The 17,022-nt window shown below is 44.2% G+C and overlaps 1 protein-coding gene across 5 annotated transcripts in view; it reads left to right on the top strand.

The window, feature by feature from the left end:
- dnah12 (dynein, axonemal, heavy chain 12) overlaps positions 1 to 17,022 on the top strand; it is a 379,348-nt gene that overhangs the window by 114,683 nt on the left and 247,643 nt on the right. For all 5 annotated transcript variants that reach the window (XM_068051688.1, XM_068051689.1, XM_068051690.1 and 2 more), the window contains 3 exons: positions 10,806 to 11,000; positions 11,099 to 11,220; positions 15,199 to 15,481. In XM_068051688.1, the coding sequence (XP_067907789.1) occupies positions 10,806 to 11,000; positions 11,099 to 11,220; positions 15,199 to 15,481 (600 nt within the window). The remainder of the gene's footprint in view (positions 1 to 10,805; positions 11,001 to 11,098; positions 11,221 to 15,198; positions 15,482 to 17,022) is intronic.

Consider the following 17,022-nt stretch of genomic DNA (forward strand, 5'->3'; position numbering starts at 1 on the left):
CTTCCTTTCATCCTAAGGTCAGAAGTGGCGTGTTCGCTGATGATTGCCCAGTGTTCAGGTCCTTCTGTAATTCTTCAGATAATGAAGCAGTCTGTGTCCATGTGCAGCAAGTAATAAGCAAGTGGCAAGTGATATTTGTGCTACACTGTGCTAGATAGTGACCATCTGTAACAGGAGAGTCTAACCAACTCCCCTCGGCATTCAGTGGCATTGTCATTGCTGAGCCCTTCCCACCAACATCCTGGGGAGTCACCATTAACTAGAAACTGAACTGGACCACATAATCACAGAATTGTTATAGCACAGAAGGAGGCCATTCCATTCATCATGTCTTCACCGGCTCTCTGAATGACCAATTCACTTAGTGCCATTTCCCTGCCTTCTCTTCATAAACTGTACATTCCTCCTTTTCAGGTAACTATCTCATTCCCTTTTGAATACCTCAATTGAACCTGCCTCCACTGCACTCTCTGGCAGTGCATTCCAGATCCTAACCACTCGCTGTGTGAAAGAGTTTTTGCTCATGTCGCCATTGCTTCTTTTGCCAATTACCGTAAATCTGTGCCCTCTCATTCTTGATTCTTTCCCAAATGAGAACAGTTTCTCCCTAACTACTCTGTCCAGACCCCTCATGACCTCTCCAAGGAAAACAGTCCCAACTTCTCCAATCTATCTTCATAAATGAAGTTCCTTATCCCTGGAACCATTCTCGCGAATCTTCTCTGCACTCTCTTCAGTGCCTTCATATCTTTCCTTAAATGTGGCGCCCAGAACTGGATGCAATACTCCAGCTGAGGCCAAACCAGTATCATACAAGTTTGACATAACCTCCTTGCTCTTGTACTCTACGCTCCTATTAATAAAGCCTAGGATACAGTATTCTTTATTGTCTGCTCTCAACCTGTCCTGCCACCTTCAATGACTTATACACATATACATCCCCTTTAGAATTGTACCCTTTATTTTATGTTGTCTCTCCATGTTCTTCCTACCAAAATGAATCACTTCACATTTCCCCGCATTGAACTTCATCTGCCACCAGTCCGCCTATTCCACCAATGTGTCTATGTCCTTTTGAAGTTCTATACTATCATAGAATCATAGAAAGTTTCAGGCACAGACAGAGGTCACTTGGCCCATCGTGTCTGTGCCGGCCGCAAAACAATCCACCTATCCTAATCCCACCTTCCAGCATTTGGTCTATAGCCCTGCAGATTATGGCACTTGAGGTGCATATTCAGACTCCTTTTGAATGAGTTAAAGGTTTCTGCCTCAACCACCCTTTCAGACAATGAGTTCCAGACCCCCACCACCCTCTGGGTGAAAAAGGTTTTTCCTCATCTTCCCTCTAATTTTTCTACCAATCACTTTTAATCTATGCCACCTCGCCACTGACCTCTCTGCAAAGGTGAATAGACCCTTCACTCTCTCCAGGCAGTGCACTCCAGATCCTAACCATTTGCTGTGTAAAAAAGCTTTCCTCATGCCGATGTTGCTTCCTTTGCCAGTCGCCTTAAATCAGTATCCTCTGTTGCCCGATCCTTCCACCAATGGGAACAGTTTCTCTCTAAGGAAGGCCCAAGAAAGCCAAGGAAATGAGGATACTGGATGGACTAAAGTTGGGAAAAGTAGAAAGAAAGGTAAGACAGCCTGAGAAGAGACCCACAAGATTACAGTAACAAACAAATATAGGTACAGACTATCAGTGCAGAAGGAAACATGGTCTCAAAAGAAAAACAATTAGAAAAGAGTATGCTTGGTCTAAAATGGTTTGCAAGTCATAGAGATTGTAATTGCTGGCTTATTTGCTTAGGAAAGCAGATAACCATGTATGTTTTAAAGCTAATTATAATAGGATGGTGAGTAGTCTACCCAGAGCGCGAATAGTATGTATTGAAGAAAGCTTAAAAGGGACTTTGAATGAAACAGGAAGGTGCTCAATGGTGGTAGTCCATGTAGGAGTAAACAACATAGTGAAAAATGATAAAGACTTTAATAAGTATCATAATATGAGAACGATCTCTAAACTTAAAGATAGGAATGCAAAATAATGTTCTCTGATTTGTTTCTAATGCTAGTAAAAACAGAGGACTTCATCAAATAATTCGAGGAAGTAAATAAATAGGTGGCAGTACTATGTAAAAACAATCCTGAATCATTGGGAACACTTTTAGAACATAAAAGGAATCATACAGAAGATATGGCTGAATCTAAACCAAGTAGAAATAAAGAGACTTGTAAAGAATATTGAGGCAGTGATTGAAAATAATTAATTTAAACAATTGGAGGTGAGAATGGAGTGAGAGAGGGCACAGGGAGGAATGCAAAATAGGTGGTCTTGGTGATGGCACAGATATCTGGTCGGAAGTGCACCTCAGGGTCAAGTATGACACTAAGGTTGTGAGCAGTCTGGTTCAGCCTCAGACAGTTGACAAGGAGAGGGATGGAGTCGGTGGCTAGGGAATGGAGTTTATAGCCGGGACTGAGGACAGTAGCTGTGGTCTTTCCAATTAAGTGGAGTAAATTTCTGCTCATTCAGTACTGGGAGTTGTCTGACATTTTATCGACAGTGGAGTGGTCATAGAGTTATGCAGCACAGAAACGGGCCCTTCGGCCCATCGTGAAAGGTAGTGCTGAGGTCGAGCTGGATTTTGTCAGTGTCATGTGGAAACAGACACTGTGTTCGATGTCGCTGAGGGGGCAGCATGTAGATGGGAATGAGGCGAATAAGGATAGATCCTTGGGGGACACCCCAAGGTGCTGGAGTGAGTAGAGAAGCAGGTGATTCTCTGGCTACTATTAGATAGATAGAATTGAACCAGGCGAGTGTAGTTCTACATAGCTGGTCGACTGTAGAGAGGTGTTGTAGAAGGATGGTATGGTCAACCATATCAAAGGCTGCAGACAGGACGAGAAGGGATAGTTTGCCTTTATTATAGTCACATAGGATGTCATTTGTGACTTTGATTAGAGCTGTTTTGGAACTGTGACAGTGGCAGAAACCTGGTGGGAAGGATTCAAACATGGAGTTCCAGGAAAGATGGGCAAGGATTTGGGAGGCAACATCATGTTCAAGAACTTTGGAGAGGAAAGGGAGATTGGAGACTGGGTGGCAGTTTGCAAGGATGGTGGGCTCAAGGGTTGGCTTTTTGAGGAGAGGGATGATGATGGGTGATTTGAAGGAGAGGGGTACAGTACCTGAAGAGAGAAAGCTATTAACAATATCAGTTACCATGGGAGCCAGGAAGGGAAATTGGGTGGTCAGCAGTTTGGTGGAAATAGGGTTGAGGGAGCAGGAGGTGGGTCTCGTGGACAAGATGAGCTCGGAGAGGGCATGAAGGTTGATAGAAGAGAAACTAGAGAAAGATGCAGATCAGAGCTAGGGGAAGGTGGAACTTTTCAGGAAGTTAGTTCCGGTGGGCTGGGGAAGGGAGTGAGCTGGCAGAGGCAGCTAGTCTCCATCTTAGTGACAAAGAAGTCCATGGTCAGGATTTAATGTGGAGATGTGTTTAATTCACTGCCACTTCTCTTCCAGGAATGCCTACCTTGAAGAAGTTCTGCTCTTTTCTCCGACGGGATTTTCGTTTGTCTCTTTTACCTTGTTCACCTTCATTGCTTTCGATTTCCCTCCTGGTGTTTGATAAGGTATCTACCAAAACTCGTTTTCACAGCCACATCTCCTTCCTCAGTGACTGTCTCCGGCTCCGACTTATTCCACGTGGATTCCAACTGCAGTTTCACCCATCATGCTTTGAAACCACCCAGCATCACAGGTATCTCCGAGAAATACAACGTTCCTCGGACTGCTACTCTCGCCGCATCCTGAGATCCACACTCAGTGCAATGCGCTGCCACATGCACACACTGGACCTCTCTCTCCAGCAGCACCGCCTCACCTTATCTCAAAGCTGTTCTACTCCGCAGTTTCATCTCATCTTACGTCTCATCCGACGCATTAACAAAAAACTTTTTTTCTTCCTTTCAGGTGTTAAGGAACGCAAGCTCCAGCAGCTGACGGGGACTAATGCCCCTCCAGATCCTCCCTCCGCTTCACTTCCCTCTGACCCCACCCCTTCTGATCTGACCCCTTGCCGTGTATTCACTATACCCTCTGACCTCCCCCTCTCTTATGCTGAGCGTTCTGTACTCAGCAAAGGTCTCAGTTTTGTCCCCTTACACCCCTACCTCAATGAATTTCGCGCTCGGCATGACGTTGAGCTCTTCTTCCGTCACCTCCGCCTCCGGGCTCACTTCTTTGACCAGGAGTCCTCCCCCCGACCAGCAGACCCATTCACCCGCCTCCAGCATTCTCCCTCTACCTGGACCCTTCCCCCTGGCCTCTTACCCGCTCTTGATCTCTTCATTGAAAACTGTCGGCGAGACATTGGTCGTCTCAATTTCTCTGCCCCCCTCACTCACTCTAACCTGTCCCCCTCTGAACTTGAGGCACTCCGTTCTCTCAGATCTAACCCCGACATGGTCATCAAACCTGCAGACAAGGGTGGTGCTGTTGTCGTATGGCGTACCGACCTCTACCTTGCAGAAGCTCAACGCCAACTCACGGACACTTCTTCCTACCTCCCTCTGGACCATGACCCCACCACCGAACATCAAGCCACCGTCCAAAGGACTGTCACTGACCTCATCTCCTCTGGAGATCTTCCCTCTACAGCTTCCAACCTCATAGTCCCACAACCCCGGACAGCCCGCTTCTACCTCCTTCCCAAAATTCACAAACGGGACTATCCCGGCAGACCCATTGTGTCAGCCTGCTCCTGCCCCACTGAACTTATTTCTTCCTATCTAGACTCTATCTTTTCTCCGCTAGTCCAGTCTCTTCCCACCTACATCCGTGACTCTTCTGATGCCCTACGTCATTTTGACAATTTCCAGTTTCCTGGTCCCAACCGCCTCCTCTTCACTATGGACGTCCAATCGCTCTACACCTCCATCCCCCACCAGGATGGTTTGAGGGCTCCCGGATTCTTCCTGGAACAGAGGCCCAACCAGTCCCCATCCACCACCACCCTCCTCCGCCTGGCTGAACTTGTTCTCACATTGAACAACTTCTCCTTCAACTCCACGCACTTCCTTCAAGTAAAAGGTGTCGCTATGGGTACCCGCATGGGTCCTAGTTATGCCTGTCTTTTTGTGGGATATGTCGAGCATTCTTTGTTCCAGTCCTACTCAGGCCCCCTCCCCCAACTCTTTTTCCGGTACATTGATGACTGTATCGGTGCCATTTCCTGCTCCCGCCCCGAACTGGAAAACGTTATCAACTTTGCTTCCAATTTCCACCCTTCTCTCACCTTTACATGGTCCATCTCTGACACTTCCCTTCCCTTCCTCGACTTCTCTGTCTCCATCTCTGGGGATAGGTTGTCTACTAATATCCATTATAAGCCCACCGACTCCCACAGCTACCTGGACTACACTTCTTCACACCCTACCTCCTGTAAGGACTCCATTCCATTCTCCCAGTTTCTCCGTCTCCGACACATCTGCTCTGATGATGCTACCTTCCATGACGGTGCTTCTGATATGACCTCCTTTTTCCTCAACCGAGGATTTCCCTCCACTGTGGTTGACAGGGCCCTCAACCGTGTCCGACCCATTCCCCGCACCTCTACCCTCACCCCTTCCCCTCCCTCCCAGAACCGTGACAGGGTTCCCCTTGTCCTCACTTTTCACCCCACCAGCCTCCATATCCAAAGGATCATCCTCCGCCATTTCCGCCACCTCCAGCGTGATGCCACTACCAGTCGCATCTTCCCCTCCCTTCCCCTGTCAGCATTCCGAAGGGATCGTTCCCTCCGCGACACCCTGGTCCACTCCTCCATTACCCCCACCACCTCGTCCCCGTCCCAGGGCACCTTCCCCTGCAATCGCAGGAGTGTGTAATACCTGCCCATTTACCTCCTCTATCCTCACTATCCCAGGCCACAAACACTCCTTTCAGGTGAAGCAGCAATTTACTTGTACTTCTTTCAATGTAGTATACTGTATTCGCTGCTCACAGTGTGGTCTCCTCTACATTGGGGAGACCAAGCGCAGACTGGGTGACTGCTTTGCGGAACATCTCCGCTCAGTCCGCAAGCAGGACCCTGAGCTTCCGGTTGCTTGCCATTTCAACACTCCCCCCTGCTCTCATGCTCACATTTCTGTCCTGGGATTGCTGCAGTGTTCCAGTGAACATCAACGCAAGCTCGAGGAACAGCATCTCATTTACCGATTAGGCACACTACAGCCTGTCGGACTGAACATTGAGTTCAATAATTTCAGAGCATGACAGCCCCCCATTTTACTTTCATTTTTAGTTATTTTTTCTTCCTTTTTTTTTACATTCTTTTTTACATTTTTTACAATCTTTGTTTTTGCATTTATTTCATTTCATCTTAGTTTGTTCAGTTTACTTACCCACTGTTTTTTTCAGGTTTGCACTTGCTGCTGTTCAATATTCAGTGTATTTACACCTAATCTGTACTAATGCTTTGTCTTCCAACACACCATTAACATATTGTTTGCCTTTGTTCCGTGACCTTTTGGTCAGCTATGTGGCCTGGTCCAATCTAGACCTCCTTTGTTATCTCTTGCCCCACCCCCACCTCACTTGCTTATAACCTGTGACTTTTCTAATATTTGTCAGTTCCGATGAAGGGTCGCTGACCCGAAACGTTAACTCTGCTTCTCTTTCCACAGATGCTGCCAGACCTGCTGAGTGGTTCCAGCATTTCTTGTTTTTATTTAATGTGGAGATGGTGGCCCTGCCTACTGGCTGAAAAGTCAGGGCGAGCCCGTCTCCACCACAACCGCCTGGAAGCCACAACCGGATTTCACGGTTGTCAGGCAATTAGTTGCCTAAGGTTGTCGCTTCCACCTCTTCTCCTCCCCACCCATCCCACCCACCCAGGGAGAACAATGGCAGGTGAAATTTGATGTGCACAAATGTAAAGTGTTGCAGGTAGGAAGAAAAATAAGGGCACACATATTTCATAAATGGGGTTGAAATAAGGATGAAGCCAAAAGAGACCAAATAGTTTAGTAGACTTGGCACTCAACACATCCAATCAGTGCAGAGCAATAAAGAGAACAACAAAGTCAGTGGAACAAAAATAAAATACTGCAGATGCTGGAAATCTGAAATAAAAACAGAAAATGCTGGAAAGACTCAGCAGGTCAGGCAGCATCTGTGGAGAGAGAAACAGAGTTAATGTTTCGGGTCGATGACCTTTCAGCAGAACTGGGAAAAGTTAGAAATGGAATAGTTTTTAAGTAAGTGACAGGTGGGAGGGTGGTAAAACAACAAAAGGGAACGTCTGATAGGATGAAAGACAGGAGAGATTAAATGACTAAAGAGTTGTTGCAAGGCCAAAGGAAGTGATAATGGGACAAGTAAAGAAACAAAAGATGTGACTGGAGGAGGTGTGAATGGCAGAATGATGAACAACTGCAGTCTGAAAACAGGAACAAGGGAAAAACAAGAGTAAAACCAAAACCTGCAAAGAGAAGAAAACAAAATCGGGAGTAGAGATTAAGGTCTGGAATTGTTGAACCCAATGTTGAGTCCAGAAGGCTCTACAGTGTCTAATCGAAAGATGAGATGCTGTTCCTCAAGCTTCCGTTGAGCTTCATTGGAACACTGCAGGAGGCTGAGGATAGAGAGGTCAGCATGAGAACAAGGTGGAGAATTAAAATGACATGTTACTGGAAGCTTGGGGTCATACTTGGGGACTGAACAGAGGTGTTCTGCAAAGCAGTCACCCAGTGTGCATTTGTTCTCCCCAGTGTAGAGAAGACTGCATTGTGAGCAGTGAATACAGCATAAAGACCTGTTCGGGTCTGCAAATGAGACCCGACCCAAGCCCGACAGAACCCTGCCCGAGCCCGACATGGTCCGAGTCCTTCCATTTTTCCCCACGCCTGACCCGACCCGACCATCAGTTAACTTACCTTCCGTTTTTCACTTTGTTCCTTACCTGCACAAGCTTAAAATAATTGTAACAAAACCACTTTTAAAGTCCAAAAAGTAAATTAAGGTTAGAGTCACATACTTGAGGTTGTGATAGAGCGTGTCCGATCCGGTCCGGCCAACTGAACCCGAGCCCGAATGCCAGACCTGGAAGTGCAACCTGACCCGACCCGAGCCGAACCCGACACATGTTGTTGGGTCCCGTCGGGTTCGGGTTGGGTAGCAGGCCTTAAATACAGTATACTAATTGGAAAGAAGTACATGTAAATCACTATTTCACCCTGGAAGGAGTGTATGGGGCCTTGGATGATGAGAGAGGAGGTAAAAGGGCAGGTGTTGCTTCTTCTGTGCTTGCAGGAAAAGGTGCCATGGGAAGGGGAGTGGGTGAATGAGGAGTGGGCCAGGGTATCAGGGAGAGAACAGCCCTTTCAGAATGCTGAAAAGGGAGAGAAGGGGTGACGTGTTTGGTAGTGGAGTCACACTGGAGGTGGCAGAAATGGCTGAGGATGATCTGTTGAATACGGAGACTGGTGGGTTGAAGGTGAGGACAAGGGAACCTTATTGTGGTTCTGGGAGGGAAGGGAATGGGTAAGAGCAGAAGTGCAGGAAATGGGATGGACACAGTCAAGGGTGGAGGGGAAATCCTTGGTTAAGGAAAAAGGAAGACATATCAGAAGCGCTGGTATTAATCATCAGAACAGATGCGATAGAGCCAGAAAAACTGGGAGAACGGAATGGAGTTTTTACAGGAAGCAGGATTTGGGGAAGTGTCATCATGGTAGCCAATAGAACGTTGATTCTCATATATAAAACAGTAGAATGCAAGTCAGATGAAGTTGTGATCAAACTATATTGTGCTCTGGGTAGACTGCATCATGAATACTGTGTCCACTTCTACTTTTGAGACATAGGGAGGCATTCAAGGGCTGGTGGAAGTGCTGAGAAGACATCCAAGGCCCGATTTTAACTTGCTCAAAACCTATTCTCTTATACTGTTAAAATCGGGTGCCTATTGTCAAAGGTGTGAGTAATGAGCAAAAATTAAAAAAATTGGGATTTTTCAGCCTGGAAAAGGAAGCATCTGAGAGGTGTTTTTAAAGATATATATTCAAAAATTAATGAAATAGAAGTGTAAAAATCTGGAACATTAAACTCCAGAAAGCTTTTTATAGAAGGATAATGCTGGAGCCTATATTTACTTAGTTTCACATTTATTGTGCAGTGTAAAAGGATTACAAACATGTAGCTCCTCAGTCAAACCCTCCACCAGTCTCAGTAAGTGTCTGCTTATAAGTGCTCAAGTAAGATCCCAATTAACACCCTCCACCTGCATATAATCAAACAATTGATAAACAATTAACAGATTAATATGGAATACTACTTAAAGTTAAATTGCAAGAATGGGACAGGTGGATATTTATTCAAGATAAATTTGTAGTTGATGTGAGGAAATTCTGCTTTAGACAAAATGTGGTCAGTGTTTGGAATAGATTTCCTTGATCAGTAGTGAAATCACAAATATGGGATTCTTGTAAGAAGTAATTGGATGTTAAAATTCAGGGACTTTAGAATCCTTCCAGATGGATGAACTAAGATGGGCTGAATGGCTTTCCTGGTCTATCACTATCTTGTGATCCGATGGGATTTCTTAATGTAATGTTTGATACTGACATTGGATTATAATCACTCAATAAGTTCTGGACCATGGTATGTGAGCACTATTCAGGTGCTGGTCAATAGAATCTCAACAATGGGAAAAAAAAATCTCCCTGGGTGGTGCTGAAGCAATAGCAGTTCCAACAAAAACTGGCAACAGCCATGGAAAGTAAAGAGGATAAAAATATCTTTTTAAATTATTTAAATAACTGAGGAAAAAGAGGAAGGCTTTGGAGAGAAGGAAATAGTAACAAATAAATAAAGTACTTGAACCTTAAGTAAATACTTCAATTAAATCATAGGATGCAGAGACTGTGATAACATTTTATAATTTATGTTGGGTGGAATGACTGAAATAATCACTCCACACCTGAGGTCTGTAGTTCAATCACCAAGCAGTCTTTATTTTTTACACCGGTGGTGAAATAACCTCTGCTAGTGAAGCCATGAGGCTTCTCCACCAAGACAAAGAACCATGCGATATTTATACCTCGCATTACATCATGATGCATCATTTCATACTTATCCAATCACATTTAAAAACACATACACAGTGGTTTTCAACTTCTCCAATCACAGCCAAGGCACATACACTTGGGCTCTGCCCATGCTACTGATTGTTATCAATTCTACTGCTAACTTCTTCGTTTAAACAACTCTGAACTTACGATGTTTAAATGTCCCCTTCAATTTATATAACAGAGTAAGAGGTTTGGAGAGGAAAACAAAATTATTTGCATATTGTGCAAATATTACAAAGTGATTCTTAATTATAAAAAGATTACCGAGAGGTCTGTATTTTTTATATCAGCTAAATATACATTATTTGTACCTCGGAATGATCTTGGAAGATATTGCTTTAGTAAACTTATTAAAGCAATGGATGAATCATTGTCATGTTAAGCATCCTGAACGCTTTTGTTTTTAGACTGTAATGGGACAAAAGTTAACATCTGAAAATATACTTTAGGTTCTGAACTACGAGTGTGATCAAAATGGTAATACATAACAAAATATTTTCTTCCTTGATTGGACAATACTAAGATCTTACAATGAAATAAGTAGATCAAAATGATCATTTTTAGGGGCACCAATTCATTTTTCTTTTTAAGGATGCAGAGCATAATATTGGAATACATTATTTCAACACATTATTTACTGCTTTGCATGTGTGTTTAAGAATTGGGAGGAGCGTCTGATTCATGTTCAGGAAACCATTGATGAATGGTTGAAAGTCCAGGCGCAATGGCTCTACCTAGACCCCATTTTTTCTTCTGAGGATATTATGCAACAGATGCCAGATGAGGGGCGACTCTTCCAAACTGTGGACCGGAACTGGAAGGATATCATGAGGCACTGTGTTAAGGATCCCAAGGTACGCCCTGATGTAAATTACTACATGAAAATGTGTAAAGGATGGCCAATATTTCTATTATTCTTACTATAGACATTTTAATACATTCACCTTCTTAGGTGCTGGCAGCAACCTCTCTGACAGGATTACTGGTGAAACTGCAGGATTGCAACCGCTTGTTGGAGAAAATTATGAAAGGACTAAATGCTTACCTGGAGAAAAAACGGCTCTTCTTTCCTCGGTACACTACATTCTGTGATATCAAGCTGTTAAGAATTTACTTGAAAGCTATGAACATGTAATATTTGAAGCATTAGGAGCCATTGGCAAGAAATTCATAAGCACATCAAGGATTGAAAATGGATTGAGTTTGGTAATCTAGGTTTATGAATGAAACAGTAATACACTACCAGAAATATGTTCTCTGGTTGGCAAAAAGAGCAGCCATAAAAGAATGGTTTAGAAACAAAATGATATAAGGGTTTGATATCAACCAACAAAGTAATTCTGAGGTCCTTGGATTTCTGAACCAGAAGTTTAACTAGCCCATCTAAAAGAAGGGTGCGAAAGAAAGGAAAGAGTCAGGATATTAGCTTATTTGTAGGCTACCTACTTTCAAACCTCAATATACCCTAAGGGACTTTACTGAGCATTTGAGAAACTCAAGTCTGGTATCAATAGTTATAAAACTTGGATGCTGTATTTGTGACCTTATATTTTAATAAATTATCTATTACCACTGCAATGTAGATACTTGTCCTCTGGAGTACCACATACAGTATAGATAGAATTCTAATATAAATTATGTTAAAGGTTTGGGTTTCCCTTAGGTGCAAATAATTAAACTTAGTCCAACGCTCAGGTGCAGCTGTGTCATGAAAAAGAAGTATTAAACAGGCAGACAGGAGAATGAAGACACAATTTGGGTAGATGTAACCAATTTAATTGTTTGAAGAGGCAGTCTGCATGCCTGATCACAGCTGATCAGTATTTTTTTTAAACAGATTTTAAGATCTATGGGGTTGAATGTATTTGTGATGAATAATTTCTTTGATGACTGAGACCATGATATGTTTTCCCTTGTCCTTCTCAATCTCTTTGCTGTGTTTGATACAGTGGATCACATCATCTGCTTTCCTTGCCTGTCCATTGTCTAGCTCTTTGGAACTGCCCTTACATGTTTTCATTTCTATCTATGCGATCTCAGCTTGCACGTTTCCAACAACAATTACTGTTCCTGCCTCCACACTGCCAACTCCTAGGCCCCCTCTTTTTACATTTGCATGTTGCCAATCACTATTATCCATTGGCAAGGGATCAGTTTCCATATGTATGCTGATATGCTATACCATTCCACCACCTCTCTCCAATAACTCTATGTTGTCAGATTGCCTCTCTGATATCAAATCATGGATGAGCCTCAGTCTCTTTGAAGTTAACAGCCAATGGCCAGAATTTTTTATTGGGCAGGAGGCCCTGTCCACTGGCAGAAAAGCCGATGGCGAGCCCACCTCTGCCAAGTCTGGAGAGCCAGACTGGGATTTTTCACTCCCCAGGTCTTTAATTGTTCTTGGGCGGGACTTCCACCTCCTTGAGGCAGGAAGTCCCACCTAATGGAGCTGCCAGCCTATCAGCGGGCCGGCAGCTCTTAATCCCAGTTGTGCCACCAGGAGCGGTGGCCACTGCTGGGACTACACTCAGCCACCAGAAGCAACAGGAAGGATAGCCCTGGAAAAAAGGTAAGTTTTTGGGGCTTTGCTGGGGACAATTGGTCAGGCCCCAGCAAGGCAACGGGGGTTGGTAGGGGGGCGTGGGGAGTGTTGTGCTTTGGGGGAGGTTGGGGCTTCAGGGGCGGTCCTCCATTGGGCACAGGGTGCCTGCAAGAAGGCTGCCTGCTTTCACCAGATGGGCTTTTTGAGGCCTCAGCTGCCCGCCAGCCAAGGGCAAAATACCCACGGCGGTGGGCGGAGGCCCTTAAGTGCCAGTTAATTGGCCACTTAAGGACCTTGATTGGCCTGGGGTGGGCGGGCCATTTCTTGCCACCGCCCCGCATAAATTTGCAATGGGGGCGGAAGAGGGTCGGGAACGGCCCTCCCTGCCTTCCACTCAATTTTATGCTCCCCTCTGCCTCCAACCCGCTCGTTTGGGGGGCATAAAATTCCCGCCATTGTCTTTAGACCCTGTCATAAATTTTACTGATTGCATTTGCACCAAGTCCTGTTCCCTCAGCACCCCTGTGTTCACTGACCTACATTGGCTCAAGCAACGTCTTGATTTTAAAATTCTCATCCTTGTTTTCAAGTCCCTCCATGGCCTTACAGCTCCTTATCTCTGTAATCTCCTCCAGCTCCACAATCCTCCAAGATATCTGTGTTCATCTAATGCTGGCTTCTTGAGAACCCTGGATTTTAACTGCTCCACCATTGGTGACAGCACCTTCAGTTGCCTTGGTCCTAAGCTCTGGAATTCCCTTCCTATCCCTCTCTGCCTCACTTTCCTCCTTTAAGACACTCCTTAAAACCTACCTCTTTGACCAAGCTTTTGGTTATCTGACTGGCTCAGTATCATGTTTTGTTTTATAATGCCCCTGTTAAGCTTTTTGGGATGTTTTATTACATTAAAGTTGCTATATAAATGTAAGTTGTTGTTTTTGCTGCTCAAGTTAAACCAGACTAGCAAAAGTGTGATGATCCAGGCAACCCTGTGTTGAGTTTCAGAAGTAACATTCTATCCATTATCAAACAGTGCCTTTTTCTGCCAATGCAATATTATCCAGCTCTACTTAAGCCCCTCATCTGCTGAACTCCTAATCATGCCTTTGTCACCTTTGAAGTTGATTATTCCAGTGCCCACCTTTTAGCTCCCCTTTCCTCCACAAACTTATGCAAAATGCTGCTGTCCATATTCTGTGCTGCATTAGTTCTTAATTACCTGTCATGATTCTCAGTGACCTACACTAGGTCTGTGTCCCTCCAACACATTACATTTAAGCACCTCATTCTTCAAACCTCTCTACAGCTTGCTTCACCCTATTTCTGCATCTTTCTTCCACCTTATATGGTCTGCACCCTTCGGTTTTCTTGTCTCTGACCTTTTGTATATGCCATTTCACTGTGGCCTTCAGCAGCAGGCTTGGTCGCACTTACTGCCCAAATGCATTTGCCTCTCCACTTTTCTCTCCTTTAAAAGCCTTCTCGATACCCATCTTTTCAACCATTCTTTAAGTTACCACACCGAATCATAGGATAGTTACAGCACAGAAGGAGGCTATGTCTATGTCAGCTCTCTGTCCCAGTCCCACTTCCCTGCCTTTTCCCCATAGGTCTGCAAATGTTTTCTCCTCAGATAATTATCCAATTCTCTTTCAAAGTCACAATTGAGTCTGCCTCCTCTGCACACTCAGACAGTGCATTCCTGATCCCATTGCGTAAAAACGTTTTTCCTGATGTAGCCTCTGGTTCTTTCGTCATTCACCTTAAATCTGCGTTCTTGGCCCTTCCGTCATTGGGAACAGTTTCTCCCTATGTACTCTATCCAGATCCCTCATGATTTTGAACACCTCTATCAATTCTGCTCTCAATCTTCTCTAAAGAGAAGCTTCCCCAATTTATCCACCTAATTGAAATCTCTCATTCCCGGAACCTTCCTCGTAATTCTTTTCTGCACTCTCTTCAATGCCTTCACATCCTTCCTAAAGTTTCTCCAGTTGAGAAGAAGTGTTTTATTTAGGTTCACCATAACCTCCTTGCTTTTGTATTCTATGCCTCTATTTATAAAGCCTAAGAGTCCTTATGCCTTATTAACCGCTTTCTCAACCTGCCCTGCCACCTTCAATGATTTGTGCACATATACTTATATACACACATATATAACATATACATATATGTGTAACCGCCCCGACAACCAATTTTTTCTGCAGCACCTGTGGAAGAGTCTGTCACTCTAGTATTGGCCTTTATAGCCACTCCAGGCGCTGCTCCACAAACCACTAACCACCTCCAGGCACTAACCACCTCCACCACCCATTGTCTCCCGAGACAAGGAGGCCAAAGAAGAAGAAGATATACTAATCAGCCCCTTCATGGCTCAGTGTCATTTTCTTTGTTTAGTTGTATTTGTAAAGTGTTGGGGGACTTTTCTTTTACATTAAAGGCACTATATAAATGTAAATTATTGTTGAGACCATAGTATCTTAATGTATTATACTTAATGTTTCTAGGTTTTTCTTTCTCTCTAATGACGAGATGCTAGAAATCCTTTCAGAAACCAAAGATCCATTGAGAGTACAACCCCATCTGAAGAAGTGTTTTGAGGGTATTAGCAAACTGGAATTTCTTCCCAATCTGGACATCATTGCAATGTTCAGTAGTGAAGGTGAACGAGTTGAACTAATTGAAAGGATTTGCACTTCTGAAGCTCGTGGTGCTGTTGAAAAATGGCTGGTTCAGGTGGAAGATATCATGCTAAGAAGCATACATGATGTCATTTATCAATCACAACAGGTATAACTTAATTTTCATCTTCTAGTACTGGATCACATAAATGGGATTAGGATATTCAGCAAGTCTAGAAATGGTCATCTAAATAATATGTCACTGATCTTTTTTTTCACGATTGTTGTTTTAAAAATGTGTCATTTTTTTTTAATTGCTGCTTTTTGAGAAGCTGAAATCAAGTTTCTGCATGGTAAAGCTAAAATTAGTTAGATAAATTTATGTACACATTTTAAAGAAAAATGTAGGCCGGGATTTTGTGAGTCCCATGGTGCCAGAACTTTCGCTTCTGCCATTTTTCCCGTATCCCACGCAATTCTACATGTAAATGAATGGTACAACGATGGGCATGGGAGACACATGCGATCTTGAGGCGGGAACGGCCTTTTATTGGTGGAACCCACCGTCATTTGGTGAAGCCCCATGAGCACCATGGCTATGAAGCATTCTGTGTTTCAAGCCTCAAGGAGCAGCAGCCTTCACTTCATGTAAGTCTCTTCAGAGTTACCAAAATTAAATCTATTACTTATTTGTAGAGGGTGCAGAGGGGATTCACCAGGATGTTGCCTGGGCTGGAGCATTTCAGTTATGAAGAGAGACTGGATAGGCTGGGGTTGTTTTCCTTGGAGTGGAGAAGGCTGAGGGGGGACCTGATTGAGGTGTACAAAATTATGAGGGGAATTGATAGGTTAGATAGGAAGAAACTTTTTCCCTTAGCCGAAGGGTCAATAACCAGGGGGCATAGATTTAAGGTAAGGGGCAGGAAGTTTAGAGGGGAGTTGAGGAAAAGTTTTTTCACCCAGAAGGTGGTTGGAATCTGGAACACAGAACCCTGAAGGGGTGGTAGAGGCAGGAACCCTCACAAGATTTAAGAAGTATTTAGATGAGCACTTGAAACGCAATAGCATATAAGGCTACGGGCCAAGTGCAGGAAAATGGGATTAGATTGGATGGGTGCTTGATGGTTGGTGCAGACGCGTTGGGCCGAAGGGCCTGTTTCTGCGCTGTATAACTCTATGACTCTATGACATGCAGAACCTGGATTCAGTGTCGGAAACGTATCAATGACTTGCTCAGATCGTGAGGGTAAGTGGTCTTGGTGAAGCTGTACCATTGTTTTTCTCCCTAGCTCCATGTCTTTAAGACAGAAAGTAGACAAGGCATGCAGTGGAATGCATGAGTAGCCTTGGTGTCATGCACTAAATGATTGTGCGCAAAGATGACGATTGGCATTGTTTATGTGCTTGGATGTGTCATGCGAAAGCCACTCCGGAATGAGTGATTGAGATGCATATATACGTTGGTTGTGATGCATCTTTTGACATGTCGTTAAATCTGCACTGTCTACGACAGGATAAACACACCCACAACCAGCATGAGAGTGCTAAGACAGGTGGAGGTATGCCAGACATTTGGGTACTGACACCAGCTGAGGATGATGCACCAGAAATTGCGAGAGAGGAGGGACGCAGGTCAATCGCAGATGACAAGGCAGGATCCTCAAGGTGTAAGTGTGAAGTGCCATCTTCAGTTTTGCAGCCATATGTGCA

Source organism: Heterodontus francisci, chromosome 19 (assembly GCF_036365525.1).
Source record: "Heterodontus francisci isolate sHetFra1 chromosome 19, sHetFra1.hap1, whole genome shotgun sequence".
NCBI lineage: Eukaryota > Metazoa > Chordata > Chondrichthyes > Heterodontiformes > Heterodontidae > Heterodontus > Heterodontus francisci.